Source organism: Ciconia boyciana, chromosome 1 (genome assembly GCF_034638445.1).
Source record: "Ciconia boyciana chromosome 1, ASM3463844v1, whole genome shotgun sequence".
NCBI classification, from domain to species: domain Eukaryota; kingdom Metazoa; phylum Chordata; class Aves; order Ciconiiformes; family Ciconiidae; genus Ciconia; species Ciconia boyciana.
Window position 1 is genome coordinate 175,141,807 of NC_132934.1, and position 19,043 is coordinate 175,160,849.

The window sequence follows — 19,043 nt, forward strand, 5'->3', positions numbered from 1 at the left end:
TATGGGAGCTGTTTCACACGAAAGACATGTTAATGATTCTGTTCACATAAAAATACAAGTTAGATAAAACCCTAGACTTCAGGAAACCAAAGTTTATTCAGGAATGTCTGCAGAGATACGTTTGTGAGCCCAAAGGTTTGTGTATTTTTTTCCTCAGTGAACACCAGTTAGTCTAATAAAAGATATTACCTCTGTCTACGCACTTGGCCTCCCTCACTCACAGAATGATAATTTTAATCCTGCGATGTGCAATTGCTAGCATTTTTACCTCACTCTCTCAGAATCATTAAAAAAAGAAAAAAAAAAGAAACTGAAGCTTACCTGGAGCAGAGGAAGTATTGCTGTGCTTCAAACTGATGTTTGGAAAATGAAGAAAAGTGTATCTAGAAATCATAAGCTTGATATAGCTCAGTATTATATAGTAAATAATTATTGTTCATGTCCAGGTAGGAACAATGAATCAGTTGAAGAGATATTGTCAAGGAAAAAGGAGGTAAGAAAAAGGAGCTTCCTCTTAAATGAAATCTGAGCAATATTTTCAGTATACAGTCACTTAAACAATATCATCTATATTTATGTTATATATAGAAATGTACCATATGCATTCAAAAGTGCTTTAAAGTACTAGAGACCTTTTCTATAGTGTAAATAGATGGTGGAGTGGAATAAATAGGTAGACTGTGTTCTTGGAAGATGGGGCTTATTTTCATACAATTAAATATGGCAAGTTATCCATTTCACCATTATGTGCTACAGTACTCACACATCATAGTTCTATTTTTATTATTACACTGATGTAACTACATTAGCGCGAGTGTATCTAGCCCATTAAGTATCAGTGCTGATAAGTAAGATGTATTTTATTGCTTCTTTAGAATATTTTTAATGCCTGTTTGGTAGAACAAATGACATCAAATGACAAACTACAAATCAAGGCTGATAAGAAATTAGTTTTTTTTTTCCACCTGACATGAATTTCCTTCATAGAAAGTAGGATATAGTCTGATGCTAACTCTTGTATATTTTAAAAATTTCTATGAGCCAGAATAGTTGCAAGGAATGTGGCATGAAACACAGGGTCCAAGAAAAACAATATAAAAAAGCTGAAACATGCATTAATTTGAACACTCTGAATAACACGCCCTTTAACTGCCCAGGTTATAAATGTGTACAATATGCTAGTGTTTATTTATCTTTTAAAATTCAAATATATGTTAGTAAAATAATTGCATGCATTATTTCCACACATTTTATTCACATGACAGATCTAAAAATTACTTTATGAAGCATATGATCATTTGACAGGTATAAAAGAACCGTTAAAAACAAAACAGTTGTTTGCTTTTATGGTAAAAAGGGCATCATTATGGTGAAAATAACTTTCTTCAAAGAAAAGCTCCCCAAAGGATTATTTTGAATAATTTTGGAAAAATGCTATGGTGATGTTTTCTTCTGCAGTTTCTTGTACCATACAGGTGCCTCTTTATTTGTCTGTAAAATAAAGAATGTTTTAATTGTGAGACAGTGAAAGTCAGAAGAAAAACATGTAATCTACACTAAAGTCTCTTTCCTTCCTATGTAGTTCACAGTGATAATTGAGATTTTTGCTTAAATGCAAATAAATTAAAAACAACACTATGCATTTAAGGTTATTACTACTACATATCTGTATTTAAACCTCCTTATTTCCAGGTTATAAAAAGTAGCTTATACAGTAAGAAGTAAATGATTTGTTTTAAAATACCTATCACAATGAAAACCTGCATTAACTGTGCCATAAATAGGTTTTATTTGAAATAGCATCATCTGACTTTCCCATTTGAGAAGGGGATGGACCTTAGAAAAAAGATCTTAGGTGTGCCATAATTGACCAACACTTTATGCAGATATATAGTTCTTAAAAAAAAAAATCATTAAAAATAAAAGAATTCAGCAGTTTTCTGACAGTGTAGAAAGTATTTTAATCACAGAGAATTATCTGTGAGCAACTTTGCCTTGCCTTCATAATCCTATGGGCTACTGCTACACAGTTAGGATTGCATAACATTCTTGTGGCAAATTCAGTGGTTGTTTGTATAGAGAAATAAAACTAAAGAAGTGGAGGTGGAAGGCAAGAACTATTCTGCTTTCAGGGTTGGGTATAATCTCTTGTGTTAGTGAGTACTGTCTCTTTTGTCTGTTGTCCCTAAACTTGTCCTTTTCTAGTTCCGTTTTCTGTCTGCTCTCTAGTAGTTCTTTCCTCCAAGACTTAATAACCATTCAATTTAAAAATGGACTCTATTCAGCTAGCCTTGTGGTGGGGGTTCTCATCACATTTTAATCTCCATCTTTCTCTCATTTTGAAGATTTCAGTTACAAAAATAAATCTGCTCCATTTGTGCAAACTTTTAAAATTCTAGAAATTGACCTAAATTGGCAGGACTTTCACAGGACTACTAACTTCTTTCCCCATCTAAGCCATCTGCCAATTTTTGGTTCCCTACTCCAAAGTCTGAAAAGACTAGAATTTTTCAGAGAAATTGGTCACGACTTCTAAATGTAAAAGCATTTTTTCCTAGATTCCTACACCATTTCTGTATCCCTAAATAAGACGGACAGATTAAACACTGAAACTCTGGATCATCTACACAACCTAATTGTTAGCTCACATTTTGGTTCTGTTTTGGATCACTGAATAGCTCTGTCAAAGACAAAGTTTAGGTAGTATGATTTAGCACTACTGAAAGGATTCTGGATGAGACAACACTGGGTTTCCCTGTGTTTAGTCTCATAACACTAGCCAAGCAAATTTTGAACCCCTAAAATCCCCAAACGCCCTCACATCACATCCAAGAGATGCAACAATTTCCTACGTTTTATATTATAAAAACATATCTGATGTGCTGCAATACAAACCTCATATTGTTTAAGACACTGAATTTTAAAGTCTCCACCAGGAAAAAAAAGAAAAGAAAGAAAATTATATAGATGTATATTTGGACCAAAATAGCACATACACTATTCAGTGTGGTTACAACCAGTCTGTCCTAGAGAAAGGTAGCCTCAAGAAGTGTAGATAAGAGTCGTGATTTGTTTTGCGATTCAGCACTGCAACTTGGCTCTCTTAAATTTATCAGTTCAGACACAGTCATAGTCCGAAACTTCTAAGCCATTTTCATGAAGCTTTCAAATACTAAAGGCACTAAATCTGAAGCAGGCCACTTGAAGTTTTTAAATCCAAGCATTTAGTTTCTAAAGGAATAAACCAGGGTTTTATAATATCAGATGTCCTTAGTAACAGAAGTGATATAAATACTGGGCCTGTATTTTTTAATATATATTTAGACATATACACACACACATTAATATACATATATACATGAATATAAGTATACATAAATACACCTATTTCCTCACTCCTGCTCCTCAATACCTATATACACGCACTCAACAGGGTAGATTTAAAATTGTATACATTGTCTGTGGATCCCTTCAGCTGTTAAAATTTTGCTAACCACTCAAAATTGGAATATTATAATGGCATTTAAAAAAAAAAAAATCTAGTTTGCTGTGAACGTAAGATGTAGAAACTACCAAATAGCTAAATAGCATCATAAACTGTAATTTATCTCTTCAACATTGACCATTCCCATAAAGAGCTGCAAGTATTCAGCTGAATTAATTATACATCTCCTTGAAGTATGAACCTACATTTTTCTTTTTAAAAAGTGAGGAGAATTATCAAAAAAGCTTATGGCACTTACTCTTATCATAGTACTTACAAATAACGTTGGCTTAGGTGTAAATACATTTTCTTCTTCGTGTTCTGGCAGCAGTTTTACTGAAGGGTTTGATTTGTGTTTTGCAGTCGCACTTTTTACATCAATATGAGACTGAGGTAAATTTTGTTCATAGCATTTACCATGTAGACTAATTAGAATCTGTTTCATTGTGGCTAGTTCCTATAAAACCACAAACGAACAATGCTAAGTTATTCAGTAAAATTACATTTGAACCTATTAAATATTTATTTGTTAATAATAAATTTATATTGAACACACTAAATGTGTAAGTGGATCAGTAAATCTAACAAGCATGAACATATACTTGGCATAATTAATAAGACTGGACACTACTAAAATTGGACACTAGTAAAAGTAAGAAAATAAAAAAGGCACATAGGATTTAGAAAACTCAAATTTTGTATTGCTTAAAGTAAACAGTAGAAGTAAGTAAAAGAGTAGAAGTAAAAGAGAACATTTACTGTGTAATAAGGAACCCACTATCTCTTTTAACTTAAGATTCCATTTAATTTAAAAGAATTTTTTTGAATTTGTTTTGTCAGGCTGAGGGAGTTTACAAATCTAATTTGAATGACTGTGACAAATAGTACTTTTGAGCGCTAGGTCTTGCACAGAAGTCTTATAAATACATTACTAGAAATATATATGCGTCTTTATATCTAGATCAGGAAAAAAAAAAAAAAGAAAAACCCTAAGAGGACCTACAGTAAAAATGGGATGAGAGTGGAAGAGAAATTTTGTGAAAAATGAAAGTTCCAACATGGGAAAAGAAAAACAAGAGCATATAGAAATGCAGACTTTTTTGGATGTTCTAATAATTTGCTTTGTAAACAATTTGGATTAATTAAAGAAGTAACCTTTTCTTACTACTTAGCTGAACAAAACAGATTATTCAAAACGTACAGTAGAGTGAGAAAGGAAAAAACATAATATTTTGTGACTTTAACTGGACACCTTCTTTTGTCATCTTGCATCACCTAGTGCTTAATGTTCTCTCCCCCCACATGTAATGGGTGTAATTACTATAAAATAAGTTACAGAATTTAAAGCATTATTTATTATTATTATTTATCGTACTATTATTATTTAGAGCATTCATTACTGAAGAACTAGACCAGCAAGGTCAGTAGAAAAGCCTTTCAAAGTAAATTTTAAGAATTTTACATTTTTTTAACTATTAATGCTTTTGTTTGCTTGCTTTTTACAAATGCTGTTGTAGTCAATAAGCAACACTGTTAACATCTTAGCATTCTATATAATTAACATTCTATCTTATCTCTCAACCAGAACAGGGTAACTCATATTTATAGCTGAATAACAAACATTTGTTATATCTTACGTATTTCTTATTACTTGCCAGAAAATTACATTGATGCACATTCTATTTTCATTGCATTATTAGTGACGAGTTAAAAAAAACCCTCAGCCTTTTAAAACATTCCTGCCATATACCTTCTCTCTGTCCACTGCTGCCTTTAATACACGATACAAAGTCAAAAGAATCATGTTGCGTTTAAGTTGTCCCACACTTAACTCAGTTACACGAATGGATGTTACACTCCATAGACCAGCTTTATCGAGTGTACAAATTGTTCTTGTATCTCAGTCATTTAATATTAACTATTTGCATAATTCAGCCATGTGTAGTGGCATGTTGAAACAGCATGACTGCAGAGCAGCTGTTTAAAAGGACTGCATAGTTGATGCCAACATGTTTTTCAAAGTTGTAAACTCTGCAAAGATGTTGCCAAAGCGACACATAGACAGAATTTCTTGATGAAAATAACTCAAGCAAGTATACAGCAAATAAATACACCATCACAGGAGATTAAATTGTACATAAACAATGTTTTGACATTAACAAGTGCTGTTCCTATACTTAAATTGCGTTATCCTGCGGACCACACAGTTGCACGTTTGAACAAGGCAAAACCCAAAAACTGTCACGCAGATTTATTTCAGAAACAGAGTTAAAACCTGTATGTGTAGGGTCAAATTCTCTTGTGTCAAGATCCACACGGCAGTCTAAGGTCTTCTCTACTTCACAGAATCTGTCCTGTACTTGACATCCCTGTCTGTTTTCAGACTTGGAATAGGCTCTGGAGAGTCATCTCTCACACGAGCTTCCCCTGTGACAGGAGAATTCTCTAATGTGAAGCTATGCGAAGGAATAACAGGGAGTGGGGATGACAGATTAGCCCACAACGAATAAATTATTTGGCATCACAGACAAATTTATCATGAGAATTAAGCTAAAGTTGCCTTAATATTTGTTGTAAAATCCTTCCACATTTAGTGAGAAAGACCTTAACAAACTTGGCAAAATAGCACAGGAAACACTGAATCCAATAGAATCATTGGTATGTGTACTGCTAAACAAGAAAAGAAAATTGGCCCAATATATTTGCAAGAGATTTGCTGCTTTCAACCAAGGAAATACTGAAAACAAAGTTCTGTCTTGAACTGCAATAATTTTACCCATCTCTCTAAATTTGTCTTCTCCTGAATACAATCTTAATTCTTAGCTTCACTTCTAAATTCTAAACAAAGAGTCATTAGCACTACCTGCTACTTTTAGCATGCTACCATGATTCAATATTTTCCAATCCTAAAACCTGGCAAGTTGGTCTAGAAAGCTAGCAAGGAAAAGGACACTCTGGAGATTGTGCTTAGCAGAAATACATGAACTTGTTCCAGTGTGAACAGGACCTTGAGAAAAAAGGGGAAAGTAGGTATAAGGTTAAAAATGGATGGGAAGAATATTTTGTGTAGAAGGACATGTATTAGTTTCAGGATAAGTGAAGTAAAGGAAGATGTGAAGAGAAATGGATGGTTAAAATCTTTATACATTTCTATTGTGTCAAGTCCCCGGTCCTATGCCCAGGCAGAGCTGTGCAAATTGTTTACTTACAGAATTCACTTCGGTCACTCAGTGCGCTGCAGAAACAGTGTTGCTAAAACTCTGCATGTCCCAGTTTTTCTGTGGAGGTATTTGGTCCCTGCCACGCTGGCTCCTGGACGTATAAGCAAGCCATGCTATGCAAGCTGTGTGTCACTGTGTTAAGGCTTCCAGGTCTGAGGCGCTTTGGCTTTGGAGAGCCAGACAGCTATCCTTCTTGGGAGGACTATGAGTACTAACACCTCTGAGTGGAGTCACCCAGCTCCTCTCTGTGCTGGCTTTACAGCTTTGGTCTCACTGTCCCAAACTTTGGGAACACAAGCACCCACTCCCTGCTTACACAATATTCTGTGTGGATGCGGCAGTGCAGATACATGGAAAATAATGCAGTTAGCAAGAAAAGGTGGGTTAAGATGAAACAAGGAAAAAACTAAAGTATGTAGCTGGCATAAAAACACTGTTTATGTACAATGAGTGTCACCCATACAAACAAGTATCAGGGCTATACTCTATTATTAAAGATTTTGAAAGTCTGTCCACCAAAACCTGATGAATTTTTGTTAAGGATGCTAACCCGCTCTGCCTACCAGCACAAATGCCAAAAAACAAAGTAATGATCTGTGTGACACATTACATGGGATTTAACTCAAGCTTATAACACCTAAATTTATGTGTCTAAACTTAAGTATCTACACATGACCTAGGAATCTAATTTTCCATTACAGACATTGTAGCTTGGAAAGTGATTCAACTCATTCAGAAGTGGACACCTATTGGTGTGTTGGCTAAACCGTGTTGTAACAACACTAGTCATATTGACTAGGCTGCTATTGACTGTAAAGCAAAGTAAGATGCTTACCTCACCACAGACACCTCCATTTAGATACCTAAATTTAGTTGTCATGAGCTGAATCCACTTCTCACCTCACTCTCCTTATCATTTACTTTTCTCAGCCTTCTACTTCACCTAAAATGACTTTCATCCTGAATAGCCAATGTGCAATCATAATTCCCCTTGCACACATATTTGAAGTATCAAATTGCTGTGTTAAAGAGAACTGCATTTTTAGAACAGGCATTCACACCACACATTGTCTACTCGTGTACCTTTTCCTGAACATACATAGGTTCATACTTCAGAACAATCTAACATCCTGTATTCCACTTACTTATGCACATTAATTCACATTTAATGAAGATTACTTGAACTATAAAAGAATCATTGAAACTTTTGCATACATAACCAGAAAGTAGCCAGACTTCAAAATAAGTGATTAGAATGAATGGACTGAGAACAATGGGAGCGATGTAGCCCGTGAGGTAAGGTAACATGTATTGCATTGTAAATAGTATCAGAAGAACTTACTTGCTTATTTCCATTTATTTTTGGTACCGTGATGTCCAACAACCTTAGTTAAAAATAGCAAAAGCAATTTTGTGTGCCAATACACAAACAGAGAAGGAGATATTTAGGTACAGACAAAGGATAGGCACCCGTCTTTTCCATGACGTTCATTAATTAAAATATTTTCTGTTTTGGGATTTTTCCCTAATTCGACCTTGTTAGTTTATTAGGCTGAATGCTATCAGTGCTGCTGTTGTGGAACTCTTACCGTCTGCAAAAACTGTGCATCATACTAAAATCATCAAACTTTAAAACAGTGTTAAAGGAACCAAACCAAAGAAGCGTCAATCATTTTTAAAAGGTAAAGTAAAAAAAGGCAAAACAGTTGGATGCTATCTGCTCATATTACTCATCTTTCAGAAGAATCTGAGATTCTTATGATGATGTTTGATCTTGAAACAAGTAAAAACAAGTTGTATTTTATTTAAAAATGTTTTTACCTGTTTATTATGGATAATTGAAATAGTACCTAGAAAAACTGAGACTGAAGTTAGGTTTGGGAATATGAAGGATAGAATTTGATTCCTTCAACTAGCAATGCAGTTAGAAGATAGAAACGAGCAAATGCAAAAATAAGGCATGCAGCAATATAAAATATAAATGTATTTATAGATTTGTATATGTATTTGTAGTTATGGATACTGTAAAAGGATCTGTATTAACATTGTTTTTGTTGTCCTTGATACATGCCCAAACACACATGTACCAGAAAAACATCTTACATTTTCCTAATTCAGTACTACAAAAATTCAAAATTAGTATAATATTAAATATTATAACAAAATAATAACTTATATAATCAAAACAAAATGAAAAAGAATTTCCTGATATGGAAAATGATTGAGGCATAAAAAGGAATGCTGTTTTATCAAGTAAATAATTGATGAAGTATGTTAAAAAATTGCCTACATTAAGCACAATAGATATTTATCAAGATAGTTATTCCATTTCTTTTCAGTGGATTGTCAACAAGCATAAAGATTTTTCTTCTTACTGTCTCTGTCATGTAACTGTAATCAAAGTAAGAAAGAATCCTCTCTGTGCACTCAAAAGATTGCAAAGGCACTTAACATTATATATGTGTGTCTATAATTATAATAAATATGTACATTTACATAAGCAGTTAAAATGATATATATTTATATATCACGCTCTGGAAGCAGATGCAAAATAACAGTCTCAAGAAAAAGCAACTGGCTTACAGGAATCAATTACATAAATGGCAGTTCTTATGTTCTTATGGCAGGGATGTCTTGCACCTTCAAATAATCTTCATACAATGATCTTAAAAAGATACTTTACATAGATCAAACTGAACAGTTGGAAATGCTTAGTAGGAAGGGACATCTATCTTTCTGGCCTGAAGATAATTCATTCTGATGGTAAATATAATGTTTTGTCATATCACTAAAATCATCACAGAAGAAGCCAATGGGTGTCAGGTCCATCTGGCTCCTTCCTCATGCAGTAAAGCCCATGGGTACTGCACTCAGATAAATATCCTCTAAAGCAAAAGTGACCCTAACAATAGCATGTACAGTTAACTGAACCTTTACCATGACAAACAGTATTCTACTTTTAGCTTTACCTATAGAATTTATGATCGCGAACTTTATCTTGGATTAGAACTCCATTTTGAAGCAGAGAACTTGTATTGTGGAGACTGAATAAGAAATTTCTGTCCTAGAAAATGTATCAGGTTCTGGCAGAACCACTGAATTTTGATGACTGACAAGTGTTCCCAGAGAAGAAAACAGCATAAATTCCCAGCAAAAGAATGGAAACATGGAAAAGGCGCTAAAAACTATGATCTTTAAACAAGAAAGCCAATTTCACTGACAAAACCAGAAAAATCAGCTGAAGGAGGGATAAAAACAGAGGTCTGCCTCCCTCAAAGATACTGATCAAAACTTAAGGTCTCAGAATCTGTGAGTCAAGCTGATGATTTTAGATATATCCCCCCACCCCCAATCTGTAAGTCTTCTGTACTGTTAGAGTAAAGCATGTATGTTCAGGACCTCCTTTGGAAAGCTTGTATTCCTCGCTTTAACTGCCATATGGCCCCCATGTGGTTAAATTATAACTCAAAATAAAAATATGTATCCAGTCTGGAGCAACTTGAGAGATTACAGCACTGTCTTTAGGTCCAAGAACAGTTGACTGTACAGCCCCCCTTGCACAGAGGGGACCGGACAAAAAATTGCTTCACGAGAGACTTAGTGCACTACACCTTGAGTCCAGAGACTGGACTCCTCTCAATGTGAGAGCCAAACAGTAGGTTTGAATTTAGCAGTCTGGTGACTATTCTGGCTGTATTAACTTCTAAAATAACAACAACAATAAAAACAATAGCTATAATAGAACATGCAAGTGAGGGAAGACAGCCGTACTGGGATGAAAAACATGTTCGTGCTAAGTCAATGCAATCTGTCTTCACATGCACATATCCTCCCATTTAGGCAGCTATTGTAGTCTTCAAACAAGTCAGCACAGGGAAAAGCAGAGTTTAGAAAATAAGGTTATGAATATGTTAAGGAATACTGATTTGAGAAACCTAAACCAGCATTTAAGAATGCTATATCCATTTGTTAGTGTTTTGTAAAGAGCACATTTCAGAAATGATTTCTCAGTCTCTCAAGAATTAAAAGTTCATGTTCAATATATAGAAGTTCTTGGGAGGATTCAGAGAAAAAAAATAATAATTTTATACTTCCTATAACTCCTCTTGAGAGAAGGTGATCTCAGTCTGGAAAAGGGTAGGGCAGGGTGGTTCAGAAGGAACTGTCTTCACAGTTGTCTGTCTCAGGGTGTTCAGTAGGGTCAAGCTTGATGGGCATATAAGGTGATGGTAGAGAAAATACTAAGGATATTGTCCTCTATGAAGTCTGTGCATTTTCTTACTTGGATCCCCCTTAGATTCCTACTGTGATTTTCTGTGAAAGTAAAGGTGTATTAAAAATAAAGTTGTATCATTTAACAGCTGATACTAAGATGGAGAGGGATCTTTGTGAGAACTCTGGTTGCAGTTCAGCTTTGGAACATGTGACCAGATACTTGTCTGGACTTCCTCACATTGACCTTTAGATATTTTCAGTAATAATATTTAAACCCAAGCAAACTAGCTTGTCTGATTCCTCTATAGAGCTGTTGGTGAGAAATTCATAGGTTACAATTAATTTTGCTGATTTTAGATGAGGATATGGTAAATCACACCACAAAAGTGCCTGTTTTTCTTTTTTGACTACAAATCCCTAGATGATTTTCAGATGTAGACATCTACACTACAGATTTTTAAAATTAGGCAAGATCCATCTCTGCTACTTTGTCACTTGAATTGACAAATGACTTCTCAGATCATCTTTACACTGGTAGTACTCTTTAATATCATTGGAGTTCACCAGTTAAAATGGAGGTAAACAAACGGAGCCTTCTGTACAGATTGTTGGCATAGAACATCAAGTGACTGACATATTTCTGGAGAACAACAGACCAGAGAACTGAAATAGAACCTGGTTCCACCTTTCAACATATGCAATGACTTGCATACAGCACTTTGAAGAAAAAGTTTGAGTATGGTACACTTAGAGAAAGAAGACATATATGTGTCATTATCAAGGAATGAGACTCTCAAGCAAAATTAGTACCTAGAATGTCTCCTCTTTAGAATTACTGACAATTCACACAAAGAATTATTTTAGAACTGTTCTTCACGGGTTTTATTTCTGCCAAACAGCTAGCGACACACTGCAGAAGGGCTATAGCCTATAACCTAGAATGAATTAGTTGTCTCCCTTTTTTGGCTGAAAGTGGAAAAAAGACCAACACTATTAGCACAGAATTAACAACATTGGACATTAATATTAATAATGACAAAGTGTGAAATAATAGAAAGACACTCTGTAGAGTCCATTTTGACGTGACAGCAAAATGAAGCAAATGGTAAGTCAGTCTATTCCACTATTTATGACTGCAGATGGATAGGATGCAGCGGCACGAATGGGGCAAATTCAGCTTCAACAGCGGAACGCTCTGAGCTTGTGCCTATCAGGAGTAGAACCTATATGCATAATAGAGCTCAAAGAAGATTTTAACAACCACCTATGCAATTAAGAAAACATCACAAGTCTTGGTTTAATTCCTCATGTAAGGCAGAGTGTATTTAACATAGTTGCATCCTCAATTGCAGCTGTACTGGAAATACAAGAAGTCAGAAAGAATTCTGGTGTGAGATTTGCACATATGGTCATCTTAGGCACATGGATACACATTGTAAAGATGGAAACTGGAAGACGGTATGAAATGCCCTGATCAAACAAATGAACCTGATAACTGGGTAGTGGAAAGATGCCAGACCATATGCAAGATGTTGATAGCTTTCCTGCACTACACTTAATTCAGGAGTTCTCTATACCCCAGTGCATATAAAAACTTAAAATGAACTGACAGATCCGTGACTATATGGATCTACAAACTACTTCCAGTTTTATAAGGTGAATACATTAGAACTGTGGCGACAATAAAATGGCCCAGTCATTGCAGTGAACAGCTTCTGTCTTTTTAGATACATGAAAATCTCTGCCCATTTCAGCTGTATCTTAAATTTGTTCTTAACAGTTAAATCTTTCTAACTTCTTAAGAAAAATAGGAAATAATTTGTCTCATAATTCAGAACTTGCATGTCAAATCCGGAAAGTTTTTTTAGCTTTTTGTATTGAAGATCAGAAATATATTTGCAATTACAACCAGGACTAAATCCCCAAATATTTTTTTATTCTGAGCCACTATGACATTCATTTACTCAAATTCAAGTTTAATAAAAAGTACGCTTTCTTGAGTAAGTTCTACTTACAGGAAACAGATACTAAAAATTCTAATATGTCAAAACAGCCCTATTTGCATAAATTATTATGTAGCAGTTCTTGTATTTTCTGAGAGGGTAACATTTTAGTTTGATTCTCCCTGTCTTTGGAATTTCTTAGAGTAGCTAAATTCACTTTCCACTTGGAAATATTCAAATGCTGCCATAAAGTAAACAAAAGTAAAATTTTTACACAGCTGGATAAGCAGCAGAATGTGATGGAAATACTCATAGTCAATACAGGAAAAATGAATATAACTGAACATCGGTTAAATGTTCAGAAAATCTGAACAATTTCAGATTGTTCAACAGCCAACAATTTCTTGTTTAAATGTTTATCACTTTAACTGATTCTGTCTCTCTCAAAAACATATAATTTAAAATACACATGCCAATTCCATCCCATAATCCATAAATAAGTTGCATTTTGCCTATGAAACTTCCTATTTTCTACAGGAAAAATGTATTTATATTCGACTTATATTAACTGACATTACTAAACCCTATGTTATTAACATGGTTTCTAACGTTCTAACAAAACAAAAAAAAAATTGCTGAGTAGCAATCACCATTTAGTACACAATTGTTTAGTGTATACCACTGCAAATGGAAAGATAATTCTTTAAAGAACATACATGAAAACTAGCAAGACATTCTGAATAATACAGCTCCAAGAAAAGAATGAATGTACCCAGCTGTTAAGTCCTTCCTCTTCCTAAATTCAGTACTATTTGGAATTCAAGTTTTATTAAAGCTTGACAGCAACAAAATAGATAACAAAAATGAGAAATACTGCTTAGGAGCATATTTTTCCTTGTAAAAAATGAGCCAGAAACTTCTCTACACTCGTTTAGCAATGTAAATGTCACTTTGTTTCTTCAAGCTTTAAGCTGAGAATAGCTCCGGGGCTTACTTGTGATGCAGAAATGTCCCTGTAATCTGCTTAGAAAACATGCAGAACATTAATAGAAACTAGAATCTTGGAACATAAACGTAGCATAAGAAAAATGATAATTACTCTGTGGTTTAACATTTAAGAAGAGAGCTAAGCATTGTACATCAGCATTTTTTTTATATAAAACAAGTTGCAGCACATAGATGAGCAGGAAGTTATTCACTTTAGAAACACAAATAATTTTGACATTATCATGTACAATCTTTTACACAGAAAAGAGGGGAAAGAGGCAGAGCTAGAGATCGTTTGAAGGCACCTGTTACCAATCACTTCTTTTCAGTCGCGTCTTCCCAACCCCTGCAGATACCCCTTCCTTCCCCTCTCCCCCAACAAAGCAGTTTTCTCCTTTTATCCACTAAGCTTCCACCCCTGATAAAACACGTACTGCCCTCCCCCTTATGACTCCAAAGCTTTTTATGAGCCTCTGAACTTCTCTCTACCTCTGTTTTTTGCAGATGGCAGCTGTTGCTACTCTCCAGGTTCCTAAATCCAAAACATTGGCTTTCTGTCCCAGGTTACTTCTAGTCAATCGTCTTCAGCATAACTTAATTACAGCTAAGGATCATATTAGCCATACTTTAAAGTATGACTAATACTGAAATGCTGAAAACTCATCTGGAATCCTCAAGGTCATTGCTGAGATGGGATGAAACTGTGGACGTAGAGGATTTAGCAGTGAGGGGCATTCCCCAAGGGGAAAACAAAAGTATGAAAGATAAACATGAGAATATAGGAGTAACTGGTCAAACTAAGGTAAAGCACAGATACTTTAGAAGACCTCGCTTCTCCTCAAAAGAGGAAAAGAAGAATAAAAGCAGCTGTCTTGTCTTTCACTTTTGTGGGCCAGATAACAGAATAACTATTGAGAAGTAAGAGGGTTTTGTGCAGGATACTGACATGAGATGAATATGTGCAAGCACGGAGACTACTAGATTCTCAGACACTGAAACATTAAAATTTTGGAACAATGTCACGGAATTGCAAACGCTTCTGATAATTCACGTGGCCATGTTTAAAGTCTAACATTCATCAAGATTTATATAAATCCTTGGGAACCTTAGCCTGATCATTTATAGAAGCTCTCTGAAAAACTCGTAGAGCCATTAACAAACTATGCATATCCTAATAGGACTAATTAGTAGCTGTTCCTCCTGCTTGATCATGTGGACTCTCTCCAATCTTATACACACTTGGAAAATGCATTTGGCAACCATTTATTAAAATACAAAAAAAAGAAGTCAGGTTTTCTAAATTTTAAAGATAATGAAATAATTATTTTCTGTTCTTAACTTCACCATTCTCTCTCATTTGTTCTATCTTTTTCTCTATTCTTACTTATTACCTACACAATGCTGCCTTATGTTCATCTCCTTTTCTTGCACCCTATCAGATCCTCTGTTTGCTTGGACAAAGCAAGCCACACTTTTAATCTCATTCACATAAGAGCTCCAGCCTGCTCTGAATTTTTCTCTCTTTTTTCAGAAAATATAATATAAAACCATATAATATATCCATTCTACAGTTCAAATTAAAAAAATCATTAGATTTCATTTTCAAGAGACTCACAGGACTTTGGAAAGTGGCCTTTTTCAGGAGATGTGGATTAAAAAATGAATGTAAATGTAAATTCTCAGAATGATACAAAGTGAAAATGGAAACTACTTCCAAATTACAATCAATTCATATATAAGAAGATGACTTAGAGAAAAGAGTGAATTTGTGTCTAGTTAGGAAAAATACACACTAGGGAGATTTTCTTTTTGGGCTTTTGAACTGAAACATGTAAGGAAAGAAGAATGGCTGTGATTAACATACTGCATTAGGACACATGAACTCTTAACCTCTACTACAAACTCTGGGGAGTTTTGGGCAAACCACCATTTCTTTCATTGTGGTTGTTGCTTCTGCAAAACAGGGTAGTGATACTTTTCTGCTTTAAGTTGTGAGGATAATATATGTGAGGTATTCAATTACTGTGGTGAAGGCCAGAGAAATATTCAGGTACTAAACAGGATTATTTTGACATATTGGTAAGAAACTGTGAACACCTGGAAAGGGGGAAGAGATACATGGTAGTAAAAGAAAAACATTAGTTTTACTCATAAATGGTGAGTTATACATCAGATTTGGAAAGCTTCTGACCTGCCAATTGGAAAATAAGTTCAACATAACAGTCACTTAGGCAATTAGCATTTTCATATTAACCTGGTAGACTATTCTCAGGAAGAACAGCTCAATAAGAGTTTTTTATACTTCAGTATGTTTTAAAAAGAATAGGAGCTTGCAATGGCTCACCTAAATAAATTTTAACCTGGTGTAGTTGAAGATTCATATCAATTCAGGTACACATATTTAGACAGATTTAGCACTCAATTCAATTAGAGTGACACAACAATTTACTGACATAAGCCAACCGGATTTAAGTAAACAAATAGCAATCAAACCCTATGTGTCTGTATCCATTTAACTGATTGATATCAAATAGGTTTATTTAAACTACTACTACACGTTTTCTACTTTGTTCCAAAGCAGACAGCCAGAGCCTGGTTTCTGGTTGCTAACTTCACTTGAAGAGCTTTGGTACGGTAACACATGAATGTGTCAATAAGGCAGGTGACTAGTTCAGCAAGTTTACATTCTATCACTTGTATGCACAGCTGCTAATGTACCACAAGTGCACAGATGTGTAAAGGAGATAAAATATCAGCAGGTTTTCATATCTTTTTAACCAGTATATAATATTCATGTGCTGATAACTAATCATATCTGCATAAACAATTGCGTTATAGGAAATTAATGCCTTCATTTGCACCGTTTATGTCATAAATTTTACCCTTTTAGTTCTTACTACAATAGTTTCACAATATTAGTTTTACTTTTATGGATTAAAAATTACTGCATTGCCAGACTGCATTGCACACAGGTGATTTTCAAGCAGTTAAAAAAAAAAAAAAGGTAGTGTAAATTAAGTTAACTCCCTTATATTCATTATAAAATGAAACTGATCTTAGCACTTAGAGGAATACCTATTCAAAGCCTTCTATTGGTGTCTCTTACACCACTGTCTCATTTTTGTTTCTTTTACTGCCTCCTAGAATATTTCTATTTAAAACATAAAAATAACTCCTCCGTTTGTTATACTTGCTCTATTTTTTTTCCCCAAAAAACAATGGATTATGAACTACACATTAAAAATGTAAAGAAGAATTTGTTAATTTTCAAGATTTTAGAAGTCAGTTTCTACACTCTACACTTTGAATTGGAAAAGTTAAAATAAATAGATTTAATTGTGCACATTATCGATTTTCTTTACTATGATACATCTGCATCTTAAATATCTGAAGAAATAGTACAATGCCATACATCAAAGCATAGCAAATTTATAACCTCTTAAATGTAACCTCAGAAAATGATTACTAAAACTTCTTGCCAAACATCTGAGTGCTGACAGACTGCCCTTCCAAGTTTTCATCTGAAGTTTGCAAGCCAATGGATAAAGTCTAAAATGGTACTTCTGATGTTCCAAAATACTAACAACTGCATCAAGCATGAAAGGCAATGGAAGTCCCAAGATCACAGAGCTCACAGTAAATATTGCTTTTAGTCAGAGGCTGACTGTTGGAAAAGAAGGAAAAAAAACCAAAACACCCCAGATAAAAGGAATAATGGATCAAGAGCTTCAGCTAAAATGATTTAGTGGATTCATCCCACTTAACTTTAGCACTTAACAGAGAACTGTACTTTGGTGCCTTTAAGTTATAGATTCCCGTTATATGCACAAAAGGATAAAGTTTGGAGGCAGATAAAGGATGGCACAGAAGCTTGGTGTGCTATACGCTACGGTTTTGGACACAAAATGCCCTCTTTTTCACAGGTAAGTAATATTGACATATAAATATTTTTTCATGCTCTCTTCCTTGCTGGACCCTTTCCAAAGGTGATTCAAACTGCTAACCTCACAGACAGCAATTCGCTTCTGTGGTTTTCTTGTTTTGGTCAGGTTAGGTTTCTGTTTAGTGATCTGAATGGTCCCAGTGCAGCATTAGAGATGTGCCAGAGGTGGTACAAGAGGAGGAGAGAGAAGGAGAATCAGGAGCAAAGAGGTAAGGCATTGTTATAGCTATTGGGTCAACTCGGACATAATGTATAATTTCTTCTTGATTTATGCTTTGATGGAACGTACTTCTTACTTGTGCTCCCCTGACTATACAAAGACACTAGGGCAACAAGGGTCCACATTTGGGGCTATAAGGTAAGTGCTGAAGTTAGAGTGGGAAGAATCAAGACCACAAGTCTTTTTTTGTGTGGTTTGGTTATCCACAGTTAAAGACAGAGGGTCAAAAGTGTAAAGTTCAGCTGATTAAAAAGAGAACACGGACTACAAATAATAATGCAAAAAAAAGAAATCTGGATTTGAAACATCCTTTTTAAAAAAAACAAATATTGTTTACTAGAAGGTTATTAACGGGAGACCCCATTGTTCCTCCAAACAATGTTTTATGCTCTTCTGATGGATCTGGAAAAACAATTAAAAGCCCTATTGGTTATCTAGACAAAACATAACATTTCTTAGTCTGAAATCAGCTGAAAAATTTGGCTGTACTAACTGTACTTGCTGTCATGCATTGAGGGGTTTACAAACGGCATCACAATACTGCGTACCTCCGTCCCTTCTGATAGCTTAAAGAGGGCAGCAGCACTGTGAAGGCTTTATTATGAACCTCTAAGAACATAATCTCAGCATGATCCTGGATACTGATCATTCACAATAATGCCATTGAACTCCCTCTCGAATAGTGAAGTTTGCATTTATCCATATGAAGAAGATAAGAAATTTTACCATAGCAGCTGATTCTTAATGATCTAAATGAGAAGCTAGATTAAAAAGTTTTCCACATTCATTCACTAATTAATTCAGAAAAAAAAAAGGAAATAGAAGGCCAAGAAACAATTAAGAATTTGGGCCACGAATATAGCCTAAAAAAAAAAAGCTTTGATTTTTTTCCTGTATGGGTGGACCCAACCTTTTTAGAATATGTATAGTCAAATGACCAGTTTTCACTTTAATTTCCCACAGCAAAATATAATAATAATCAAATTAGCTTAGTCTACATAATTTGAAATACTGAACTATTTTATTACAT

The 19,043-nt window shown here is 34.6% G+C and overlaps 1 protein-coding gene across 4 annotated transcripts in view; it reads right to left on the reverse strand.

Moving 5' to 3' along the window:
* Positions 1-346: 346 nt before the first annotated feature.
* PIBF1 (progesterone immunomodulatory binding factor 1) overlaps positions 347-19,043 on the reverse strand; it is a 123,236-nt gene continuing 104,539 nt past the window's right edge. Inside the window, exons 17-18 of one of the 4 annotated variants that reach the window (XM_072850089.1) lie at positions 3,762-3,941; positions 347-1,491 (exon numbers count right to left, since the gene is read on the reverse strand). In XM_072850089.1, the coding sequence (XP_072706190.1) occupies positions 1,435-1,491; positions 3,762-3,941 (237 nt within the window). In that variant the 3' untranslated portion in view covers positions 347-1,434. Of the gene's footprint in view, positions 1,492-3,761; positions 3,942-10,828; positions 11,020-19,043 lie in introns of those variants that run through there. The other 3 variants (XM_072850088.1, XM_072850091.1, XM_072850090.1) reach the window with 3 other exon arrangements.